The following is a 25,016-nucleotide window of genomic DNA, read 5'->3' as shown; positions in this document are numbered from 1 at the left end:
GGCTATTGTTATCATCTGACTATTGTTAAATGTACACTGTTAAATGTACTGTTGTGAGTCTCTCTTATAAAGCAGCACAAGTGCACATATTATACTCCACACAGCCCATCTCTACATCTGTTCCAGGTGTCAGGAAGCAAGATATCCTGTCAACAAGGTTTATTGTGATTATAGACTCAGCAAACATCACAGCACAGCAGGATCTTGTTGACACATCAGTCCTCTGCAGGACCATAATATACAGCTTAGATGTTGTTTTTGTGTTGGTTTTGTTTCTAGCATAGATGGAAAAAGACTTAGTGTTTTCAAAGTGCTTTTAACTGAGAATTGTGATCTCTGTGCAATACAGGAGCAAGCTCCCTCCATACAACATTTGTTCTGCATGTTGTACAGCAGGGTTAGTAAGAGTGACTAGTTGAGCCGCTCTGCAAGATCATTTGATACTAATGTCTGAAGAAATTCTCTTTTTAATTTTATTATTGCCAATACAACGAAAAACGTATTCACGTATATGTCTTGCTGCCCTCTAGTGCAGATTACATGTTGTTTATTTAATGTTCTGGGGCCAGTTATTCAAAAAAATTAAATCTGGATCAAAATGATCCGGATTTGGAAATCCCATTTTTTTCTATTCAGGATCAGGTAATCCGTCTTACTTTTACGCCGGTTTTTCAAAGCAACATTGGATTTGATCACCCTGATCCAGATACACCATTTTCAAGATTACCAAATCCGGATTACCGGTGCTCTAAATGGGACAACATATCACAACATGAGCTACCTACCAGCTATGTGAAGAACAGGTAGAAGAGCCAACATGGGGTCACTGTAAGAGTTTTTTATTTTGAGACAAAACCCCAAAATAACAAACATCCACTTCCATTCATAATTTCTTTTATGACCCCTCATCTTAGTCATAAAAAATAAATATACATTAACAAATTGTGGATATTTTGAAAACATCTTAAAAAAATAAAATGGCTAAATGTCCAATAGTTAACAAAATAAAGAATGTTCAGGGTTCTTTTTCATCTGAGGACGAGAGACCAACGCTTCCAAGCTCTGCTTTTAGGAGGTCTGAAGTTTTGTTTTGAAGTTTTGCTTCAGTAAAAGTATATACACTAAATTATACAAATGTATTATTTGACCCATTTTAAAGTTTTACTACATTTTCCTCATGGAATCCACCTTGAAATCCTTCCCCCTGTTGGGATCAGGATAATCCTGTTTTTTTTGGATCAATGTTATCCAAATCCTACTGACAAGTTTTGAACAACACAAACTGAAGGTTTGATCCAGATTAAAACTAGGATTGGATTGCGTAATCTAATCAGATTTCAGATTCCTTCTTTCCCTTTTGAACAACCCATTTTCAAGATTTAATCCAATCCGATAACCAAAATCCGATCAGTTTACCTTTGAACAACTGGACCCTGGAGATTGTTTTTCCACTTATCGCTTATGATATAATATCTTAAACATTCCCTGCCCAGCCACTCTTTGTTCTTATTTGAAGATCAGACAAAATTGCAGTTCATGATACAGATTAGCCACAAAGTGCAAACTCCTCTGTCCTGAAGACCTTCCCATGGAGGAAACTTAATTGAGGAGATTTCTGGCAAATCAAATTATCAATAAAACACAATGGAACAATTTTCTGTTGTCAAATTATTATTGCTTTTATTGAATGGCTTTTTGAAAGATAAAAATGATCTCTGAATGTCGGTTATCATCTACTCATGGAGCCTACATAGGGCTCTTCTAGAGTAGGAACTACACTACAAATATACTGTAGTTTCTATATTTATTCTGGATTATCATATGGGATAACTCAGCGTTCAGCATGAAGCGATTTGTCACACAGAAAGGACAAGAAAACTGAACAAAATAAGACACATTAATAACATTACATCTGGCCATTTTATTATCAAACTTATCTGTAGTAAAAATATTTCATGGCAGAAACAATATCGTTATCATCATGTAAAGAAAGTATAACAATTGATACAGGCCTTTCCAGTTAAAATTGATCATTAATTTTAGTACATTTTATTCTGTTTACATCATTTATGCTTTATTTTTCTACCATTCTTGCACAGTTTTGTCCCAAACTAACTGTCCATGTGGCTCCTTGACTCCTTCTGGCAACAATGCCAGGTACACTGGAGTTTCCGCTCCTTCCTCTGTGCTCTTGGGGGCATTTGAACCGGCCATATCTGTTCTAACCCAGCCTGGGCAACAAGCATTGAGAAGGATGCCATCACCGGGTCTGGTTTCGTTAAGAACCCGTGCCTGGATCCTTGAAAGAACAGTCACTCCAATCTGAAAGAGTCACAGCATATAGTTACCTTTAACCCTGTTCTGCTGAATTAACTGTTTGATACACAGCATCAAACTAAGGAAGGGAGCTTTCACATTAGTCTATTTGTTAAGCCTCAATCAAAGCACATGCTTTTGGTTTGTTTGCACACCACACATAATCTCTATATTATTAAACAAACCAAAGTGCAAAGTTTATGGGTGTGTATGGCTTGAAAACATAGTCATAAAAGAAATCACACTGTAATATTATCTGCAGTGTTACACCTGTTTTTAGTCATATTTGAATCATTCATCTACTAAAGCAAACATGACCTTGCAGACTATTAACATTACATTTACATTACTGAAGACACTTATTAACAATTAACAATTATTGAATAGTAACTCTAAGGTTCTTACCTTGTGCAGCTTTTACTTCTCGCATAACACTATACCATAATTATCTACATAATATCTGAATTTCTTTCTTTCTTTATTTTATTTATTACAGTTAGATGATAATATCAAATGGGTCACACTGTCAAACAAATTTCTGCCTGTGAACAGTACCTTGGTGGTACCATAAGCAGTGTCCGGCCAACCCTGAGCCTCATGAGCTCCAATCTGTGCTGCAGTAACAAACTCCCCCATCAATGAGCAAAGCTCCTCCTCAGACAGGTCTGTTCTTCTCAACCTGACACAAACAGATTATCATCACAATGTGTTTTAACTGAAAGGCATACTATACATTCAGTGGCAGACAAAAATACATGAAAACATAATCGACCCAAAAAGTTATCAAAAGTTCAGACTTTGAACATTTCATTTTCTTTGTTTAATTATTTCTTCAAAATCTTCTATTGACAGTTATAAATAAAAATAACAACAATATGATTATAAAAAAGATAATGAGATACAATAGAACACGTACATGAGGAAGTAACATGGTAAAAAAAAACAAAGGGTTACTGATAAGTGATGTTGTTAGGCTACATACTTTGCCTGAAGTTCTGGGCTACATTTATCCAGAGACCGCTTGCTGACAAAACTGGACACATTGACCACACGAGCATTAGGCCTGAGCAGTGGGAGCAGAGCACGACACACCCACAGTGTCCCCCAAAAGTTGGTGCGCATGCTGACTTCAGCTTGTTCCCCAAACGGCTCAGTGGCGTTCGCTAATAAACAGACAACACGTCATGTATTCACTATTGTGCTCGTGCATTCTTAGTAAATTCACCGAAGCATTTAACGTGCACTAGATAAACATGTTCATCTACCTTTGTAAGCGATTCCTGCGTTGTTGATGAGCACGTCCAGGCCTCCGTATTTGTCCTTCAGAAACTTTCCAAGCGCCAGGCAACTGCTTTGGTCGCAGATATTGAGTTTATGGAAGACGACATTTTGGAAACCCTCAGCTTTCACCAGCTCGAGCGCCTCCTTTCCCAGCGCCTCATTGCGAGCGGTGAGGAGAACATCACCGCTGTACCCTGCTTTACAAAGTCCCTTCACTATGGCCAGTCCGATGCCTTTGTTGGCTCCCGTGACTACAGCGACCTTTGTAGACATGTTTCCTACCTGTGCAATTCACTAACTATACTATACCTATAGAGTGTAATTTGAGTCGATCGTACGTCATCTAGGAATGACTCGGTTCTTTGAACCGGTTCATTTATGTTGAGAGCCGACTCGCATACATTAGCGTTAGAAACTTTGTAAACTCTTTACAGTTTTCTATATTTCTGCCTAGATTTGACCTGAAATGTGATCAGATCTTTATCTAAGTCCTAAAACTAAATAACAAACAGTATAAGTTTCACATTTATTTATTGATGAAAATTGGCCAACATTTAATAACCTTTTTATTTATAAAAAATTGTGAATCTTTTCATTCATTAACTGTTGTGATTCCACTTGATCATCAATAACTTCAACCACTTTTTTGAACTTTGTTGTCATTTACTGATTAGTTCAACACATGTTACATTCTAACACCACCAAGCTCAAGTCACAAAGAAAAACTATATTACATTGTGTGTTTTTGCAACAGCAAATTGGTTCAAATATTGTACAGAGTAGGATCTAATGCACTGCTGATAGCTGATGCAATTATCAGTATCCTATAAATTAGATTTTTTAAAAATCACACACAGGCAATTTTGTTGTATATTCTGTATATTATATAATAAAGTTGTTTATTCTGATGACGAAAACAGCTCCTCCCCCTGGTGGACGGTCCGTGTACTTTTTGGTATAATTTTCTCTAGTTTTCCGAAACAACAAAAGAGTGTCAGCCAGGGACGAGGAAATTTCTAGAGCAGATATTTTCTGATATTTCTTGTGGAAAACCCTCTTGCTTTTCCATATTCTCGTGATACTTACTTGATTTGATCTCTAAAATTGTTTGAGTTAATGTTCCAAAGCTATGAATTTCCATGACCAATTGGAGCGGTGTTAGCTTCAGTAGCTTGCCTGTGGAGATGCCGGTTGGCGCACACCTTACTCTGACAACATCAGAGCCGATCGGCCCTATACGCACACTACGCGAGTTGCGTAGATCCCCGCGAATTATGCAAGGCCCCGCCTCCACCTGCCTCATTTTACAGCGCGTGTTAATATTTAATGTGTAGATGACAATATGAAGCGGAGCTATCCATCTGGCCATGAAAAGAAAAAAGGAAACAAAATGAGAGTGAAATGCGAGAACAGCAATCAGGTAAATTTTTGTTCTCTTCAAGTTTGATGTCAGCAAGAGCAAATAACAGTAAAGTTGAGGTGATTCTCTATCTGACTAGATAAATTAGCTGTGCAGTGCTGCCAGTGCATCTCGTGGCCTATCAGTCACACAACAATTCATTGCATGAACATTTCAGTGAATAAACGTGTTTATAAATGGCAGCACGATAACCGCGCTGCGCATGCAATCGTGCACAAAATGACACGCGCGCTTTCCAGCAGCAACATCTGTGTGGGGACTAGTACAAAAAGTAGCGTGATAACACTCCTAAATGACAATGTTTATAGTCTCTCAATCAAGGTTACAACAACGTTAATGCAATATGGAAACCAATGGATTTACATTGGAATGGGCATAATGCCAGGTCAATATGAATGCACATCCCTCAGTAAATAATAAACATCAGGGATCGAGTATTGCTCTCATGCATACTATAAAACACAGTGATACGGTATGGCAAGCTATTTTAGCTTTTATACATTCACATGAAATGGATTTTTGATATCAAGTATTCAGTTTTCAGTACTTAAAATGTAAATATTAAGAGTGTGATCTCTAGTAGTAACCATATTTTTGATATCAGGAATTACATTTAAATTCACTTGCTTAAATTCAACTCAAAATTCTATTTAGAATATTCCATTCAATAAAGATTTGTTTATACCTCATTTAATTCTGTATTGTTTTACTCTTTGACCGAGAGAGGGAGCAAACTTTTTTAAAAGTAGGGAGGTTTGTAGTGGGAGCAGTGAGTGAATGTGTGGCAAAGGGTTTACATGGCTCATGGGTCAGGTAGGAGGGCCCCTAACAGAATTATGCTTAGGGCCCCAGTGAGGTCAGTATCGGCTCTGGACAACATCCATTTGTTTTTTACTAATTATTTAACGCATTATTTTTTTTTTATCAAATCAAATAAGCATCTGTTTTTCTTTTTCAGTGTAATTTTTTTTATAACATCAAATAGCAAAACGTACACAGACCTAAAAGCTTGCAGACATATACAATATGTAAATAAAAAACAGATCAAGTCAAGTTAGAAACAAACAGTAGGACTAGGTAAAAGTAAAAAACAAGCACACCAGAAACAAGATTACTCTTTGGGCATTTTCACATTCAGTGTGTTTATTATTTCTCTACTGAAGTCCCAGTAGACTGTGCTAGAATGCATTTCATGGATGTTCCTCTGGGATGATATAAATTAGAATGTCGTGGGAAAAGTTCATTTATTTCAGTAATTCAACTCAAATAGTGAAACTCGTGTATTATATAAATTCAGTACACACAGACTGAAGTATTCTGGTTCACATTTACCAAAAACACACCAATTCAAAAATCAGCTAATCAACTCAAAACACCTGCAAAGGTTTCCTGAGCCACCAAAATGGTCTCTCAATTTGGTTCACCAGGCTACACAGTCATGGGGAAGACTGCTGATCTGACAGTTGTCCAGAAGACAATCATTGACACCCTTCACCGGGTTGGTAAGCTACAAACATTCATTGCCAAATAAGCTGGCGGTTCACAGAGTGCTGTATCCAATCATGCTAACAGAAAGTTGAGTGTAAGGAAAAAGTGTGGAAGAAAAAGATGCCCAACCAACCGAGAGAACTGAAGCCTTGAGAGGCTTCTCAAACAAAATCGATTCAAGAATTTGGGTGAACTTCACAAGGAATGGACTGAGGCTGTGGTTAGGGCATCAAGAGCCACCACACACAGACATGTCAAGGAATTTGGCTACAGTTGTACTATCCCTCTTGTTAAACCACTCTTGAACCACAGATGGCAGAGGCATCTTAGCTGGGCTAAGGAGAAGAAGAACTTAGCTGGGTTCTTAGTTCTTAGTTCTTCTGAGCTACTGAATAACTTTTTTGACTCTGTGGTGGCCTCAGCCATATTCTATGGTGTAGCAGCATCTCTACTGTAGAAAGTAAAAGACTGGACAAGCTGATCAGAAAGGCCAGCTCAGTCCTGGGGTTTCCTCTGAACACTGTACAGGAGGTGTGAGAAAGAAGTATGGTAGCAAAACTATCATCATTGCTGGAGAACGACTCTCACCCCCTGTATGAAATGGTTTCAGCTCTGAGCAGCTCCATCAGTGACAGACTGTTACATCCTCAGTGTCTGAAGGAGCGATACAGATGGGCTTTTCTCCCTGCTGCTATTAGACTTTACAATCAAAGCTGCTCCCAGTGAACCAGTCATAGTCATCCACTGGCTTCCGGTAGCTGCACGCATCCGATTCAAAACACTGATGCTGGCCTACAAAGCCAAAAATGGACCAGCTCCCTCTTACCTCAAAGCCCTCATCATTCCTCGCACTGCACCCCGCAACCTCCGATCTACCAACACTGTTCGACTGGTTCCACCATCTCTCAGGGTAAGAGGCAAGTATACTACAAGACTCTTCTCTGTTCTGGCACCAAGGTGGTGGAATGAACTTCCCCTAGAGGTCCGGACAGCTGAGTCACTGGCTATTTTCAAGCGCCGGTTGAAGACCTACTTATTCAGGAAACACTTCAACTAGCACTTCTTTCCTTATCTTTTGCATTTAAAAAAAAACAAACAAAAAAAAAACAAAAAAAAAACCTTTGACACTTTTTCATTGTAACTTTGAACAAATGTTTTAAACTCATGGTATCTTAAGTATGTAACCTAGTGAACCAGCATTAATGTATCCAATGTTAGAGATTTAAGCACTTATGTATGTCGCTCTGGATAAGGGCGTCTGCCAAATGCTGTAAATGTAAAAATGTACCATAATACACACTTTTAGTGTTTTTAACTGCAATAATAAACAATAACAAAGTAACAAAGTATTTTAATCATGTGCAATAACAGAAATTTTGAAAAACATGCAATAACAGAAATTTTGAAAAACGTGGAATATTACCTATGTGCAATATACATCTTTTTTTTATACATTTTGTATATCTTTTTATATATTTGCATTTTATTACTCTTGGCTGCTATAACAGTGGAATTTCCCCATTGTGAGACAAATAAAATAAAGTATAGAGACAAATAAAGGTATATCTTATCTTATCTTATCTTATCTTATCTTATCTTATCTTATCTTATCTTATCTTATCTTATTTTAACTGTACTGTTGCCCAGTGGTCCAAAGTCCTCTTTTCAGATGGTTTTGTAATTCATTTGGAAACCAAGGTCCTAGAGTCTGGAGGAAAGGTGGAGAAGCTCATGTTTCTTAAAATCCAGTTTTAAGTTTCCATGGTCTGTCATGGTTTGGGGTTCAATAACATCTGTTGGTGTTGGTCCACTGCACCTGTTTACCAAGAAATTTTAAAGCACTTAATGCTTTCTTCTGCTGACCAACTTTTTAAAGATGCTGACACCAAAAGCACCAAAAGTTGGACCATGTTGTTGGTGTGCTTGACTGGCCAGCAAACTCACCAGACCTGAACCCCATAGAGAATCTAAGAGATCAAGAGACCAAAAAATGCCACTGTCAAAGAAACCTGGGCTTCCATACCACTTCAGAAGTGCCACAGACTGATCACCTCCGTGTCATGCCGAATTGAGGAAGTGATTAAAGCAAAAGGAGCCCCTACCAAGTATTGAGTACATATACAGCAAATGAACATACTTTCCAGAAGGACTTAAACTACTTTTGTCTGTGTGTACTGAATTTATATAATTCATGAGTTTCACTATTTGAGTTGAATTACTGAAATAAATGAACTTTTCTACGACATTCTAATTTATTGAGATGCACCTGTATATAATCTTCTTCAACCCTAATCTAAATTTTCTCTCTCTCTTTCTCTCACTCTCTGTTAAGATATACATGCCAATCCCGAGCTACCAGTGTTCAGAGTTCCTAGTCTGATCATCTCATTTTACAGACCTACTTTAATCCTGTCAATCCTACAGTCAATCCTGAGGTTCTACCTCTTGGCCTGGTGGTCACTCTGTCAGGAATTGATCTACATGGTCAGCCAGTGACTCATGGGATTGCTTTGGATGGGGCACCCAGAGACTGTCATGCCTTCTTTGAACCATTGTTGTGTATGGTCTTGTCTTTATCAGCAATCATTTGAAGAGTTTAGCAGGAAGGAATTAGTGTTGGGTCCATGGTGAACTTTGTGCTGACCCATTAGTTCCTCTTGGTTTCACTATTATAAACTGTTGCAGAAATTACATTTTCATTTCTATTATTTAATGTCCAGTTTCACTCAAATGGGCATGGGGTCAAGTCAAGCCAAGCCAAGAAGCTTTTATTGTCATTTCAACCATATATTCAATTTAATTCAATGTATTTGTATTGTGCTTTTAACAATTTCCCATTGTCTCAAATCAGCTTTACAGAAGCATGGAAACAGAAGAGAGAGAGAGAAAAAGAAATAATAATAATAATAATAATAATAATAATAATAATAATAATAATAATAATAATAAAAAACAAGAAGAAAAATTAATTTTAAAAAGATTAACTTAAAATTTAAAATACTATATATTTATACCTATCCTATTGAGCAAGCCAGAGGCGATGGCGGCAAGGAAGATCCCTTGAGAGGAACTCAGAAGGGAACCATCCTCATTTGGGTGACACTCTACAGTAAATAGTGTAAATGTAAATAATGTCATTTCTAAGACAGTTTATAAAAGTGCAACTAAGAGCTCCTAATGGGTCATCGTAAACTCTGAGTTCAGCACAGACCTGATTGCTAATAAAGACCAGACCATACAGGTGACTGACACAACATTGGTTCAAAAGAAGGCATGACAGTCTCCGGGCAGCTTCATTCACAACAATCCCATGAGACACTGGCTGACCATCCAGATCAATCCCTGACAAGGTGACAACCGGGCAACGAGACTCTAGCCAGCGATAGAACATCAGGATCGACAAAGTTGCTCTGTAAGAAAAAATGATCAGGCTAAGAATTCGGAACACTGGGAGCTCAGGAGTGGCATAGATCAACAGAGAGAGAGAAAAATTGTAATATATAGCTGACGCAGTACATAGTGAAATGAGATGTTTCTCCAGAACCATGGTTTCCTTCTGACTCTGGTTTCTCTCAAGGTCTCTTCCCTATATCATCTCAGGGAGTATTTCCTTGCCACTGTTGCCTCCATCTTGCTCATTAGAATAGGGATAGATATATATTATTTTAAACATTTATCTATCTATCTATCTATCTATCTATCTATCTATCTATCTATCTATCTATCTATCTATCTATCTATCTATCTATCTATCTATCTATCTTTATTTATTTATTTATTTATTTAAATTATTTCTCTATACTTCTGTACAGCTGCTTTGAGATAATGTGAATTGTTAAAAGTGCTATACAAATAAACTGAATTGAAAATAATTTTAATAATTAAATTAAATTAAATTTATTTAAATTTAGGGACCTTTTACAATCTTATTTTAGTTTGTTTTTAAGCAAAAATATCTGGTAGACTTGATATTCTTTTGCTGACAGGTCTGATTATTTTCATGATTCTCTGCCACGAGAATCCCTCCAGGGATGGGCAGGGTAGCCTCCAACACTCAAGAACTTGCTCGGGCTACTGGAGTGGCCTCAAATGCAAAGAGTTCCTAGCCCCATGTGAAGATGAAAATGACAGGACAACCTTCATCACAGAGCTCTCTCTAGAGGCTGACAGGATGGCTTCCAAATGCAGAACTCCAAGCATCATTTCATGATGAGTCTCCAGCACAGAGCTCCCTCTAGAGGCTGACATGGCTGCCTCACTGTCAGATCAGCAAGTGGTGGACAAAGTCCATATTAAATGTTTTGAAATGTGACGTTTAGGGAAAGGTAAAGAAGTGACAGTCAGGTGTGGACAAAACATATGTTATATAGTGTAGTTCTGTGTGGTCCATAACATGAACACTGCAATTGTACTAACATTTGCTACTCACAAGCTTCTCTTTTTTATTGTAATGTTGATACTAAACACAACTACAAATGAACACAGGTATAAAGAGATGATAGATGGCAAGTAAAATAATGTCTTAAAAAGATGTTGGGCCACTAAAAGGCACCAGAAAAATATAACATCAATTTGGTCAACCTAAACATTCCTTGTGCCCTGTAGATGAGTTAATTGTCAAACAAAAAAGAGAATAAATAAAATAATATATCAAGAAACACAAAGAACAGCTAAATATGTGAAAGGAAATAAATGACAATTCAAACAAATTTAATTCTACTAGAGCTCAGTTAAACATCAGGTTTAACAAAAATGCATCTGAAGTATTTCACAGGCAATAACATGCAAAAATGTCAAAACTGGCCTAAAAGGTTAATATTAAAAGTAGATCTTAGAAGCAACGCATTTGCGAGTTAATTAAATTAAAGTCATTTTTACTTGGATATCCATAAACAGTAGAAGAAACATAATGGAAAAATAAGATACAAAACCAGACAAATCTCAATTTCTTAAGGCTTAACTTTTTTAACAAAGAAAAAATTCAGAATATGTTTCTTTATAACCTGACCACTCATGCCATAGATAACTGGATTTAACAGAGGAGGAAATATCATAAAATATAAAGACATGAAATTTCGGAAATCGTAAGACAAATACCTTGAATTTAGCCGACTTTGTACTATTTCAAAAAATACTGCAACAAAATAATTCAAAACAGTAAGAAGATGAGGCGTACATGTTTGGAGGGCTTTGGTTTGGCATTCCTTAGAAGAATAGATGCAAACACGCAAAATCAATGCATAAGAGAATAAAATTATTAGAACCTGTGGAATCATGTAAACAGCCATTAGACCAAGTCCAATTAGGCTGTGGATAGTGATGTCTGTGCAAGATAGTTTTATGAGTTCAAAATTGACACAGTGTGTTTTATCTATAATTTCTCTGCAAAAGTTTAAGCGCATCGTGAATGACTCATATATCAGAAAAGTAACTAATGGATAAGACCATGCAAAAAATATAAATGCCTGCAACTTTTTTGTCGACATCATATAATGATAGTGAAGTGGGTAACAAATAGCAACATAACGATCATAGCTCATTAAGGCCAATATAGTTAGTTCAATGATATTATAAGTGTGTAAACAGTATATTTGTATGAAACAATTTGTTAAAGATATCTTATGCTCCTCAATAGTGAGATTAAATAACAGATGAGGAATCAAGCTTGTGCTGCCATAGATGCCATTACATGACAGATTGCATACAAAGATATACATTGGATTATGCAGTGTTCTTTCAAAATAGATCACAGCAATGAGAAGTGAGTTTAGGATAACAATTGTAGCATAGAGTAGGAGAAAAATAATAAAAAAGAAATGCTTCTGTTGGTCCATTACATAGTAGCCATTCAGAGTGAATGTGGTAAAAGTGGATCGATTTTCCATAGTGTTTTCACCTTTGCTACAGAAGGAAGAAAAATAAATATTAATTATAAAATATATTTAAAAAAATACTTTCATCATCTGTTTAGAATAATGAAGCACAAGAGTACCTTGGTAGATTTTATAGATAAGAGAAAAATCTCTTATCAAAATTAGAATCAAAAGTACTGACTTTAATTCTCCCACCAATTACTAGCATGTCTGATTTTTGTTTTATAAATTTGTAAATGAAAGTTTCTATGTAAGACAATTCTATTTAATAATTCCATCATCAAATATCAATTAAATAGTTCAGTTCAACTGTATTATGGATCTGTTGTTACTTTTCATTTATGATCATGGAAATATATAACCTTCACTCCAAGCAGTTGTCTCACCTTTTTGGAGAAATGCAGAGAAGGAGAATATTCTAATGAAATGAGTTTCTTGGCTAACAAGCTGATATTTATGGCTCAAAAAAATGGGATGGTCTACAACACTACCATCTCTTGTGGCCTGTTAGATGTCTCTTAGCATTTCCATCATGTCATCTTGTGAAAATAAACAAAAAAAAAGACAGTTAGTTATAAGTTGTTAAAGATTGTAAACTCAGAGGAGGGTGGCAAGGTTGGATAAAACTGAGAGGGGAAGAGGCAAGACACAATCGACAAAGAAATTACATGTTCATTTATATATAGAGATCACATAATTATATACATATAAAAAGACAAAACATTCAACTGCTGAGAACCGCATGTCAAGCTACACTTGGACACTACTGTTTTTGGTAATTACATATACAGTTATGCACATATACAGTAGATTTGCACATATACAGTAGATATGAACAAAACTTAATTAATTAATTCCTATTGAAAAACAAGTGAATAACATACTGTATTTTATAGTGGGCTTTTTATGGCTCTTTACATTTTTCCATTTAAAGGTTATTAAATAATGTTGAGAGCTTTATAAAAGTAATTTACTGTGTTGACATTCTTCTGTTCACAAGTCCAGCTATCTTTTGGACATTGAAAGAGAATCATTCAATAGGGAAGTGTAATGCACGTGTGAGTTTTTCATATTGATTATAGGAGTACTGAAAACATCATCCTCAACTCAGAACTCAAAAATAATAGTTTTAATCATTCAGTAGCACTTGACCCTAAACAGAAAACCCTGTATGTGCAGTGCAATACAGAGATAGTAGCAGTTGGTGTTTTAGGGTATGTACAGTATACAGTGATCCCTCGTTTATCGCGGTTAATGGGGACTGGAACCCCTCACGATAGGTGAAAATCCGCGAAGTAGGATTGGCCCTAAGTTTGACCTTTTCACTGATGGTCATCATCTTTCTCTTCCTCTTGGGCTCACTAGAGGAATCTTTCACAGGGGCACGGCACTTAGGAGGCATTGTAAGGGCTTAACGAAAAGTTAATTTCGAACACAATACGCGAGACACAGTTGAGAGCGTGAGTCAACGAGAGTGGCGAGATACAACAAGGGAAGAAGCTGGTAGAGGATGCGATGATGCGCAGCCAATCAGCTCAGATCTCGTGCCGGGAACCAATCATGTGCCTTGTCTGAGTGCCCGTGGGTATGTACAAAGCCTCTGAGAGAGTTTCTCTCTTTGTCTGGCATCCTGGGACACCGTTTTTAATCTTTATTTTTCGATTAATTTTTTTTTGAAACATCAGCGATGCACTGAGGCCCCGAAACTTGAACCGTGAAGTGGCGAGGGATTACTGTATATCATTCTGTGTTCTTTTTAATTAATTTATTTAATAAATGTATTTCATTAAATGTGGGCCTGGTCTTCTATTTAATTCTCTGTTTTGTTTCATTAAATATTAAACATTGCTTTTTCATAATTAGGTCAATAAATTGGTACTGTCTGCCAAGTGCTACAAAGCAGCTAAGCTGCAAACGGTTGCTAAATTTCAATGAATGTTATGTTATGTCACATTTTGCAATTGTGCTGGAACAGCTAAAAACTGTTGTACTGATTAAAGTGGACTTCTTTAGGTTAGTTTAGTATTTGGATCATCTGGAATTGTGAGTTTCTTTACAGGCTCAAAATGGTCTATCTTTCTTTATTTTAATGTTAAAGACTTATCTTAACATTTTGTTAACTACTCCCTTCATAAAACAATGCAAACTGATTATAAACCAAACACCAAAAAGGGGAGGCCCTGTGCACATTTGGAAAACAAGTAAATTTCCAAATGATCCCAAACTGTTGAACAGTAGTGCAGGTGTTGACCATTTCATGATGAGTCTCCAGCACAGAGCTCCGTCTAGAGGATGACATGGCTGCCTCTCTGTCCGATCAGCAAGTGGTGGACAAAGTCCATATTAAATGTTTTGAAATGTGATGTTTAGGGAAAGGTAAAGAAGTGACAGTCAGGTGTGGACAAAACATATGTTATATAGTGTAGTTCTGTGTGGTCCAAAACATGAACACTGCGATTGTACTAACATTTGCTACATTTTCTCTTTTTTATTGTAACATTGATACTAAAAACAACTACAAATGAACACAGGTATAAAGAGATGATAGATGGCAAGTAAAATAATGTCTTAAAAAGATGTTGGGCCACTAAAAGGCACCAGAAAAATATGACATCAATTTGGTCAACCTAAACATTCCTTGTGCCCTGTAGATGAGTTAATTGTCAACCAAAATAGAGAATAAATAAAATAATATATCAAGAAGCACAAAGAACAGCTAAATATGTGAAAGGAAATAAATGACAATTCAAACAAATTTAATTCTACAAGAGCTCAGTTAAACATCAGGTTTAACAAAAATGCATCTGAAGTATTTCACAGGCAATAACATGCAAAAATGTTAAAACTGGCCTGAAAGGTTACGATTAAAAGTGGCTCTTAGAAGCAATGCATTTGCGAGTTAATTAAATTAAAGTCATTTTTACTTGGATATCCATATACAGTAGAAGAAACATAATTGGTCCTCAATGAATAATAATGGAAAAATAAAAGACAAAACAGAGATAAGAACAGCTTGTGAATTTTTTCACCCTGTCTTAATATCTTAAGGCAGACACTTTTTTAACAAAGAAAAAATTTTGAATATGTTTCTTTATAACCTGACCACTCATGCCATAGATAACTGGATTTAACAGAGGAGGAAATATCATAAAATATAAAGACATGAAATTTCGGAAATCGTAAGACAAATACCTTGAATTTAGCCGACTTTGTATTAGTTCAAAAAATACTGCGACAAAATAATTCAAAACAGTAAGAAGATGAGGCGTACATGTTTGGAGGGCTTTGGTTTGGGATTCCTTTGAAGAATAGATGCAAACACGCAAAATCAATGCATAAGAGAATAAAATTATTAGAACCTGTGGAATAAGGTAAAAAGCCATTGTACCAAGTCCAATTAGGCTGTGGATAGTGATGTCTGTGCAAGATAGTTTTATGAGTTCAAAATTGACACAGTGTGTTTTATCTATAATTTCTCTGCAAAAGTTTAAGCGCATCGTGAATGACTCATATATCAGAAAAGTAACTAATGGATAAGACCATGCAAAAAATATAAATGCCTGCATCTTTTTTGTCGACATCATATAATGATAGTGAAGTGGGTAACAAATAGCAACATAACGATCATAGCTCATTAAGGCCAATATAGTTAGTTCAATGATATTATAAGTGTGTAAACAGTATATTTGTATGAAACAATTTGTTAAAGATATCTTATGCTCCTCAATAGTGAGATTAAATAACAGATGAGGAATCAAGCTTGTGCTGCCATAGATGCCATTACATGACAGATTGCATACAAAGATATACATTGGATTATGCAGTGTTCTTTCAAAATAGATCACAGCAATGAGAAGTGAGTTTAAGATAACAATTGTAGCATAGAGTAGGAGAAAAATAATAAAAAAGAAATGCTTCTGTTGGTCCATTACATAGTAGCCATTCAGAGTGAATGTGGTAAAAGTTGATCGATTTTCCATAGTGTTTTCACCTTTGCTACAGAAGGAAGAAAAATAAACATTAATTATAATGCAGATATTTAAAAAAATACTTTATATGATCTGTTTGAATATTTTCACATCTAAAACATGATGTTGTTGTAGTGTATAAAGATGCTGTATAATATAAATTTTCATGCCAGTGTACCTCAGATAAGACTCTTCTTAAACGTTATAGTTCTTCCAATACACCATAAAATAACATATTAATTGTTAAATTGCTATAGTGGCTATAATGAAGCACAAGAGTACCTTGGTAGATTTTATAGATAAGAGAAAAATCTCTTATCAAAATTAGAATCAAAAGTACTGACTTTAATTCTCCCACCAATTACTAGCATGTCTGATTTTTGTTTTATAAATTTTGTTTTGTAAATGAAAGTTTCTATGTAAGACAATTCTATTTAATAATTCCATCATCAAATATCAATTAAATAGTTCAGTTCAACTGTATTATGGATCTGTTGTTACTTTTCATTTATGATCATGGAAATATATAACCTTCACTCTAAGCAGTTGTCTCACCTTTTTGGAGAAATGCAGAGAAGGAGAATATTCTAATGAAATGAGTTTCTTGGCTAACATGCTGATTATTATGGCTTAAAAAAAATGGGATGGTCTACAATACTACCATCTCTTGTGGCCTGTTAGATGTCTCTTAGTATTTCCATCATGTCATCTTGTGAAAATAAACAAACAAAAAAAAAGACCGTTAGTTATAAGTTGTTAAAGATTGTAAACTCAGAGGAGGGTGGCAAGGTTGGATAAAACTGAGAGGGGAAGAGGCAAGACACAATCGACAAAGAAATTACATGTTCATTTATATATAGAGATCACATAATTATATACATATAAAAAGACAAAACATTCAACTGCTGAGAACCGCATGTCAAGCTACACTTGGACACTACTGTTTTTGGTAATTACATATACAGTTATGCACATATACAGTAGATTTGCACATATACAGTAGATATGAACAAAACTTAATTAATTAATTCCTATTGAAAAACAAGTGAATAACATAATGTATTTTATAGTGGGCTTTTTATGGCTCTTTACATTTTTCTATTTAAAGGTTGAGAGCTTTATAAAGGTAATTTACTGTGTTGACATTCTTCTGTTCACAAGTCCAGCTATTATCTTTTGGACATTGAAAGAGAATCATTCAATAGGGAAGTGTAATGCACGTGTGAGTTTTTCATATTGATTATAGGAGTACTGCAAACATCATCCTCAACTCAGAACTCAAAAATAATAGTTTTAATCATTCAGTAGCACTTGACCCTAAACAGAAAACCCTGTATGTGCAGTGCAATACAGAGATAGTAGCAGTTGGTGTTTTAGGGTATGTACAGTATATATATCATTCTGTGTTCTTTTTAATTAATTTATTTAATAAATTTATTTCATTAAATGTGGGCCTGGTCTTCTATTTAATTCTCTGTTTTGTTTCATTAAATATTAAACATTGCTTTTTCATAATTAAGTCAATAAATTGGTACTGTCTGCCAAGTGCTACAAAGCAGCTAAGCTGCAAACATGGTTGCTAAATTTCAATGAATGTTATGTTATGTCACCTTTTGCAATTGTGCTGGCACAGCTAAAAACTGTTGTACTGATTAAAGTGGACTTCTTTAGGTTAGTTTAATATTTGGAGCATCTGGAATTGTGAGTTTCTTTACAGGCTCAAAATGGTCTATCTTTCTTTCTTTTAATGTTAAAGACTTATCTTAACATTGTGTTAACTACTCCCTTCATAAAACAATGCAAACTGATTATAAACCAAACACCAAAAAGGGGAGGCCCTGTGCACATTTGGAAAACAAGGAAATTTCCAAATGATCCCAAACTGTTGAACAGTAGTGCAGGTGTTGACAGATAACTAGCTTGTTCTATCAATAAATTAAAAAAACAATCTAAATGTGTGGGACCCAAAATGTTAGTAGCCTATTTAATATATCCTCCCATATAACACAGAGTACAGTATATGTATGTGCCATAGAATCACACTGAAGCTGTCAATGAAATTCTAACAGAGGTCCTTCTACTAGTTAAAAATAATATTTTCATGCAGACTGTACTATCCACTGGAAAGAGATTTTGTTATATAAGTGAACAGTGACAAATTGCTGATGATGTTAAAATTTAAATAGCTAAAATAATAATATAGACACATTATAAAGCTGCATAGTCAATGCACTTTTGTCCATCCCAGATACAGAGCTTCCCCAAATGATGATTGGAATACCTATCAAAAGGGTTTGACAAGCAGTCTTTGAACAATAATGAACATGATTGACATTTCAAAGCTTCAACATATTGCTACAGAGGGATTAGCCCTACAGCAGTGGTTGGTTAAGTAACCTAATCCGTACCTGTTTTACACAACTTGTATGACGTTATTGTATCTGTAAAAATAGAAATCATTTGTATAAAGTTATATTTGATTACTTGTGTTATTTATTTAAGTATTTTTGTTAATTTGTGGTCTAGCTATCTCCTTAAGTGAAATTTAGCTATCTATGTGATGACAGACCATACTAATGTTGTCTGCTTGAATTTGGAAGTTTTTTCCTGCTCTTACTTGGATCTATGGATGCAGAGACATATTAAAGCCTACTAGCTGCCACTGGTAGTTATATATCTGAGAAGGCCTTGATAGTATAGCATATTCAAACTCAGGTCTCCAAATAAGAGATAATTGCATGGTTTTCATCATGGCAACTTATAAGTGCTTTTTAACAAAGTGTAAGAGTGCTCACTGGTGGTCTGGGGAAATTACCTGGGGTGGCCCTGACACTAAAAGCCCTTTAAGTTCCTGCCTTATGCCAGTAAAGATACCATACGGGCTTGATTAATAGAGTATTTCTGAGATGATTGTCCTATTAGCTTCTTTCATCTGTTTGAAGGATGTATGAAGCTCTGTCAGATTTGCCACTAGTTCTTTGTTCAGCTCTCATACCATTTACCCCAGTAAATTTCAGTAAGATTTAGGAATGATTTTATGCCTTTTCCAAGATCTATGTTTGTTTACTGAGGGATACAGAAGGTTTAGGGTCATGGGGCCTAAAACATACTGTATAGGCCATTGTTTCTTTAGCCAGCAGCATCACATACTGTATAGGCAAAAAATAATAACTATGACATGACAAATTATTTTACTTTAGGTTTACCTGAACTCACTGTGTCACATCTGCATAATTGTATTTTTTATTTATCATAATCTGCATAATTTTATTTATCAATAAAATACCACTTTAGATCACTTAAGTGTAACAGAAAAACATGTATCACCATAAACATTGCTGACCTTCAATATGCAGATAATATTGCTGTTGTTGTTGATTACATGCAGTTCAAACAGTGTTGCAATATCAGTGATTCTCAAAGGTGGTGATTATATCCTGAAGCCATCCTCTAGCCTTTTGCTCCTGTCCACTGAGGGCTCAATTTGCTCTCTTGGTGTTCATAGACCATCAGTGGTTACTTTAAATTGCCTCCCTGGGAATGGGGAAGTTGGCCAAGTAATCACAGCTGATAAACATGTTTATCAACTCACTTATTTGTCAGACTTTATCCTAAATGTTACGTTCCCTAAAGGACAAGATATGATACAAATGTGAACCATATGACTGAATACAAAACTCGGGTAGGAAAAATTATATTTTATATTTCTTATTTATAGTTTGTATTTCATATCTTTTAACAAAAAAGAGCTAGTTTATGCATTTTAAAAAGATGTTTGTCTTTACATGTTTGTTTGAAGAAAGCAGCTGTTCTGGCATCTAGCGGACATTCATTCCAACACCTAGGTGCCCGAATAGAGAAGAGACTTTATACTTATCTACCTAGTACCCTGAAAGAAGGGGAACCAGTCAAGCAGTGCTTGAGAACCTAATGGGGACAGAGAGTGAAAAAAGCTTTGAGGTGTTTGGGTGCGGTTCCTTTTTTTTTTTGCTTTGTAGGCATGCATTAGTGTTTTAAATCTTAAAAAAAATTTAGATAGTAAAGGGAACACAGCAAAGGGATGTTGTGGGAGAAATTTGGAAGGTTGAAAACAAGTCACGCAGCTGCATTTTGGATCATTTACAGAGGTCAAATTGTGCTCAGAGGAAAACACTCATGAATGGCCTGTGTAGATATAAATGGATGAAGCTTTCTGGCATCGTAAATGATATACAAACATATCAAATAAGCAAAGTGTATGGAAAAGGGCAGTTAATTGTCCATGTTACCCCAAGGATATTTGCATTAGTCAAAGGGAAGATCATTGAAATGGTGATGAATCACCTGGGATGAACAGGAGCTTGGTTTTGTTGGGATTAAGTTTCCACTGTTAAGCTGGCAACCATGAGGAAATATCAGCCAGACGTGCTGAAAACTGAACAGAAACAGTAGTGTCTAAGGGATGGAAGCATAGTTGAGTTGAGTTGCATGTCATCTGTATAGCGGTAGTATGAGAATATAAGAACACTTTTTAGGATATAACTTTACTAAGAAAACAGGTATAGAGCAGGGGTTCCCAAACTTTTCAGACCGCGACCCCCAATATTAGACTGCTGATGACCTGTGGTCCACTCTAGGTTCAATTTTGGAGATCGCCACCCGCAGATCATCTTCCACATTAAGACATGTGTTTATTCTTAATGTAAGTCAGCACGGAGAATGTCTTTTCGCATAAATATGTTGGTCCAAATTGCATGAGTACATCCAACGCGGCTTTCAACAACTGTGGATATTCCAGCGCGACAGAAACACAGAACTCATCCAGCGTCTTTCCGTCAAATGCCGTCTACAGGGTTCGATCGGTTGAAAGTTCTATCAGCACATCTTCCATATCTGACGCCAGATTATTTGCCGTGGTTACATTGAATGGTGACCTTATCCAGTCATATTGGTTGGGAGCGTCTCCTTTAGGGAAATACTTATGAAAGTGATCCAAAAGGGACATCAGTACAACCGTTTTTAATATATAAACAAACAAACAAACAAACAAACAAATAAATAAATAAATAAATAAAAGTTTCTGGAAATCATCTCATGACCCCCCGACCTCCACTTTGGGAACTTCTGGTATAGAGGGATAAAAGAGAGAACCAAGTATTGAGCCTTTTGGGACGCTAGTGTATAGTCTGTGTCACATCCATACATTAAACTGCTCTTACACTGCACATGGATTCTAGTCCTCTTTCATTACAGGATACTTCACTTACAATGGATCCAGCGGATGTACAGCAGCTACATGGTCACTCAACAGGGCCAAGCTATTGCAGCTTATCAGGAGCAGCTAGCTAACCTTCAAGCCACTAACACAAGCCTGCTACAAACTCTCGCTACCCCTACCACAGCACACAAAGAGGCGGTGCGCATGGTGCTCCTGGAAAGATTTGATGGCACCGCTGAAACATACAAAGGCTTCATTTTGCAATATGAGGTATTTTTCTAGAACCAGCCTGATGCCTATGAAAATCACTTTCAATCAATCCTTGGCTGTGAGATCAAAACCCACAGATTATTCAAGATTGCTGAGTGTTAGTAGCATGTAGTGGCCACTCCAGATACAAAAAGTGCTATTTATGTGTTTAGCGCTACTTTTCAAAGTACATGGACACCTGACAGCAGTATTCATGTATATAAATGCCACATGCTTTTAAAGCACAGTAATCATGCAACAACAAACCCGATGATGTTTTTTTTTATCTTAATCAGAGAGGTAAAGTGTGCACATGCTCAAAGTATCCTCTGCCACGTCCTGGAAAGTGGAGACACCTGGCGTCTCACTATCAAATGCGCTGAATGACTTCTACGCTTGGTTTGAGGTGCAGAACAACTTACCAGCAAGGAAGACCATCCCGCCTGCCAATGAACAGGTACTCTGTCTAACCATGGCTGATGTGAGGAGAACTCTATGTAGAGTTAACACACAGAAATCTGCTGGACCAGACAACATTCCTGGTAGAGTGCTCAGGAAATTTGCAGAACAGCTAGAGGATGTCTTTACTAATATCTTCAACATTTTCCTGAGTAGCGCCATTGTTCCTACTTAAGACAACCACCTTTATCCCGTGCCAAAGAAGTCTACAGTGTCCTGCCTCAATAATACTATAATCTACAGCGTCCTTCCTACGAATGCTAGAAAAAACACACCACTGACCATCATCAGAATCTCTCTTCCCTAAATCACATACATTCATAAAAAATGCTGTATCCACAAAGCCAACAGCATTGTGGATGATCCCACACACCTCTCACTAAAAGAAAATTACTCACTGGTCCTCCCACTGTCAACTCCATTGCCTAAAACATACCATGCACCTGCCCTGCCGTACTACCACCAAAGAAATTCCTGACACAGGCCGTGTTGTGGTCATACCCAGGGAATACCAAGACCTGAAGGATGCTTTCAGTAAGGAACAGGCCAAAAGGTTACATCCCCACTGACCTTGGCACAACAATACTCCACCAAAGAGCCAGATCTACTCCCTGTCCACCCCTGAGACAAAGGAAATGGAAGTATATATTGAGGAGGCTCTGGAAACTGGCTTCATCTGACCACCACATCACCAAAGGCATCAGGCTTCTTCTTTGTAAAGATAAAGGATAGTGGCTTGCAACCATACACTGACTATCGGTTCCTTAATGCCATCAAGGTGAAGCATCCCTACACTTTTCCTCTGGTACCACTGGCCATAGAGAATGGGGGGTGCTCTGGGAGTATGGGGTCCGGGGCCCTCTGTTAAGGGCTGTCCGGTCCCTATATGACTGGAGCAGGAGTTTGGTTCGCATTGCCGGCAGTAAGTCAGACTTGTTCACGGTGCATGTTGGACTCTGGCAGGGCTGCCCTTTGTCATTACTTATATGGACAGGATTTCTAGGCGCAGTATGGGGCCCAGAGGGAGTCCGGTTTGGAGACCACAGGATTTCGTCTCTGCTTTTTGCAGATGATATTGTCCTGCTGGCTTCCTCAAACCAGGACCTTCAGCGTGCACTGGGACGGTTTGCAGCCGAGTGTGAAGCGGCGGGGATGAGAATCAGCACCTCCAAGTCCGAGGCCATGGTTCTCAGTCGGAAAAGGGTGGCTTGCCCCCTTCAGGTTGGTGGAGAGCTCCTGCCTCAAGTGGAGGAGTTTAAGTATCTTGGGGTCTCGTTTACGAGTGAGGGAAGGATGGAGAGAGAGATCGACAGGCAGATTGGTGTATCTTCTGCAGTGATGCGGTCGATATACCGATCTGTTGTGGTGAAGAAAGAGCTGAGCCACAAGGCGAAGCTCTCTATTTACCGGTCGATCTACGTTCCTACCCTCACCTATGGTCATGAGCTTTGGGTTATGACCGAAAGGACGAGATCCCGGATACAGGCGGCCGAAATGAGTTTCCTCCGCAGGGTGGCTGGGCGCTCCCTTAGAGATAGGGTGAGGAGCTCGGTCACTCGGGAGGAGCTCAGAGTAGGGCCGCTGCTCCTCCACATCGAGAGGAGTCAGCTGAGGTGGCTCGGGCATCTGTTTCGGATGCATCCTGGACGCCTCCCTGGGGAGGTGTTCCGGTCATGTCCAACCGGGAGGAGGCCCCGGGGGAAGACCTAGGACACGCTGGAGGGACTATGTCTCTCGGCTGGCCTGGGAACACCTCGGTATTCCCCCGGAAGAGCTGGAGGAAGTGTCTGGGGAGAGGGAAGTCTGGGCATCCCTGCTTAGACTGCTGCCCCCGCGACCCGGCCCCGGATAAGCGGTAGAAGATAGATGAATGGATGGATCTAAGTAGCACTTACAACCTGGTTTGCATATGGGAGGGAGATGGAAGATGGTGTTTGTCACCTCACAGGAACACTATCAATATTTAGTAATGCCCTATGGGCTAACGTGTGCACCAGCAGTGTTCCAGGTGCTCGTCAATGAAATCTTCAAAGACCTCCTGAACCAGTGCATCATAGTCTATATAGATTATATTTATATATTTAAATAACTTACGGCAACTGCAGTAGCACTGTATTGTATGCAGAAATGTGAATTCCATAGACACATGATCATGTTTTTGGGGTATGTAATAGATGGACACAAGCAAGGTCAGCGCAGTGACTTCTTAAGATTCACAAATATTTATTTTTGCTTTATACAAGGTTGCAGTTCAGTGGCCGCTCCCCTCACAAACCTGCTCAATGGGAAACCTAAATAGCTTTACTGGTCTGACACCACCCAAATAGTCTTTAATCAACTCAAGGAGTAATTCACATCGACCCCGATACCACCTCGACCCCAATCTCCCGTTTGTTGACAAAATAGACACCTCATGCTGTGGAATTGGAGCAGTATTTTCCTAGCACCATGGGGATCCAGGAAAACTCCACCCCTGCAAGTTCTTCTCACGGAAGCTTACAGCAGTGGAACTATAATGTCGTAAAGCGGAAATTAATGTCGATGAAAAAGGCATTAGAGGATTGGAGACACTGGCTGGAGGGGGCTCTACACCATTTCAAGTACTCACTGACCACAAAAATCTTGAGTATATTAAAAGAGCTGAGAGACTCAATCCCAGACAAGCCCATCGGGCTCTATTCTTCACCCGTTTCCGGTTCACCATGACCTAGAAGCCTGACTCCAAGAACAGCAAAGCTGAGGCGTTATCACTCTGACCCCGTACA

At 37.5% G+C, this 25,016-nt stretch overlaps 3 protein-coding genes across 3 annotated transcripts; all 3 read right to left on the bottom strand.

Moving 5' to 3' along the window:
* Window positions 1-1,901: 1,901 nt before the first annotated feature.
* Window positions 1,902-3,972, bottom strand: cbr1l (carbonyl reductase 1-like). Its single transcript, XM_027160952.2, has 4 exons — window positions 3,582-3,972; window positions 3,299-3,479; window positions 2,872-2,995; window positions 1,902-2,322 (listed from the first exon to the last, which is right to left on the bottom strand). The coding sequence occupies exons 1-4, from the start codon at window positions 3,868-3,870 to the stop codon at window positions 2,083-2,085; spliced, it is 834 nt and encodes a 277-aa protein (XP_027016753.1). The 5' UTR covers window positions 3,871-3,972; the 3' UTR covers window positions 1,902-2,082.
* A 6,522-nt stretch (window positions 3,973-10,494) lies between these two features.
* On the bottom strand, window positions 10,495-12,884 carry LOC113651964 (olfactory receptor 142-like). Its single transcript, XM_027160951.2, has one exon. It carries the CDS (start codon window positions 12,388-12,390, stop codon window positions 11,455-11,457), a length of 936 nt encoding a protein of 311 aa, XP_027016752.2. The 5' UTR covers window positions 12,391-12,884; the 3' UTR covers window positions 10,495-11,454.
* A 1,849-nt stretch (window positions 12,885-14,733) lies between these two features.
* Window positions 14,734-16,696, bottom strand: LOC113651962 (olfactory receptor 142-like). The gene has a single exon (XM_047805826.1). It carries the CDS (start codon window positions 16,356-16,358, stop codon window positions 15,414-15,416), a length of 945 nt encoding a protein of 314 aa, XP_047661782.1. The 5' UTR covers window positions 16,359-16,696; the 3' UTR covers window positions 14,734-15,413.
* Between the last annotated feature and the right edge of the window lie 8,320 nt (window positions 16,697-25,016).

The sequence above is a fragment of the Tachysurus fulvidraco genome, chromosome 21, assembly GCF_022655615.1.
Source record: "Tachysurus fulvidraco isolate hzauxx_2018 chromosome 21, HZAU_PFXX_2.0, whole genome shotgun sequence".
In the NCBI taxonomy this organism is placed as follows: domain Eukaryota; kingdom Metazoa; phylum Chordata; class Actinopteri; order Siluriformes; family Bagridae; genus Tachysurus; species Tachysurus fulvidraco.
The sequence above is the reverse complement of the archived record's forward strand: the minus strand, read 5'-3'. Positions and strand labels throughout refer to the sequence as shown.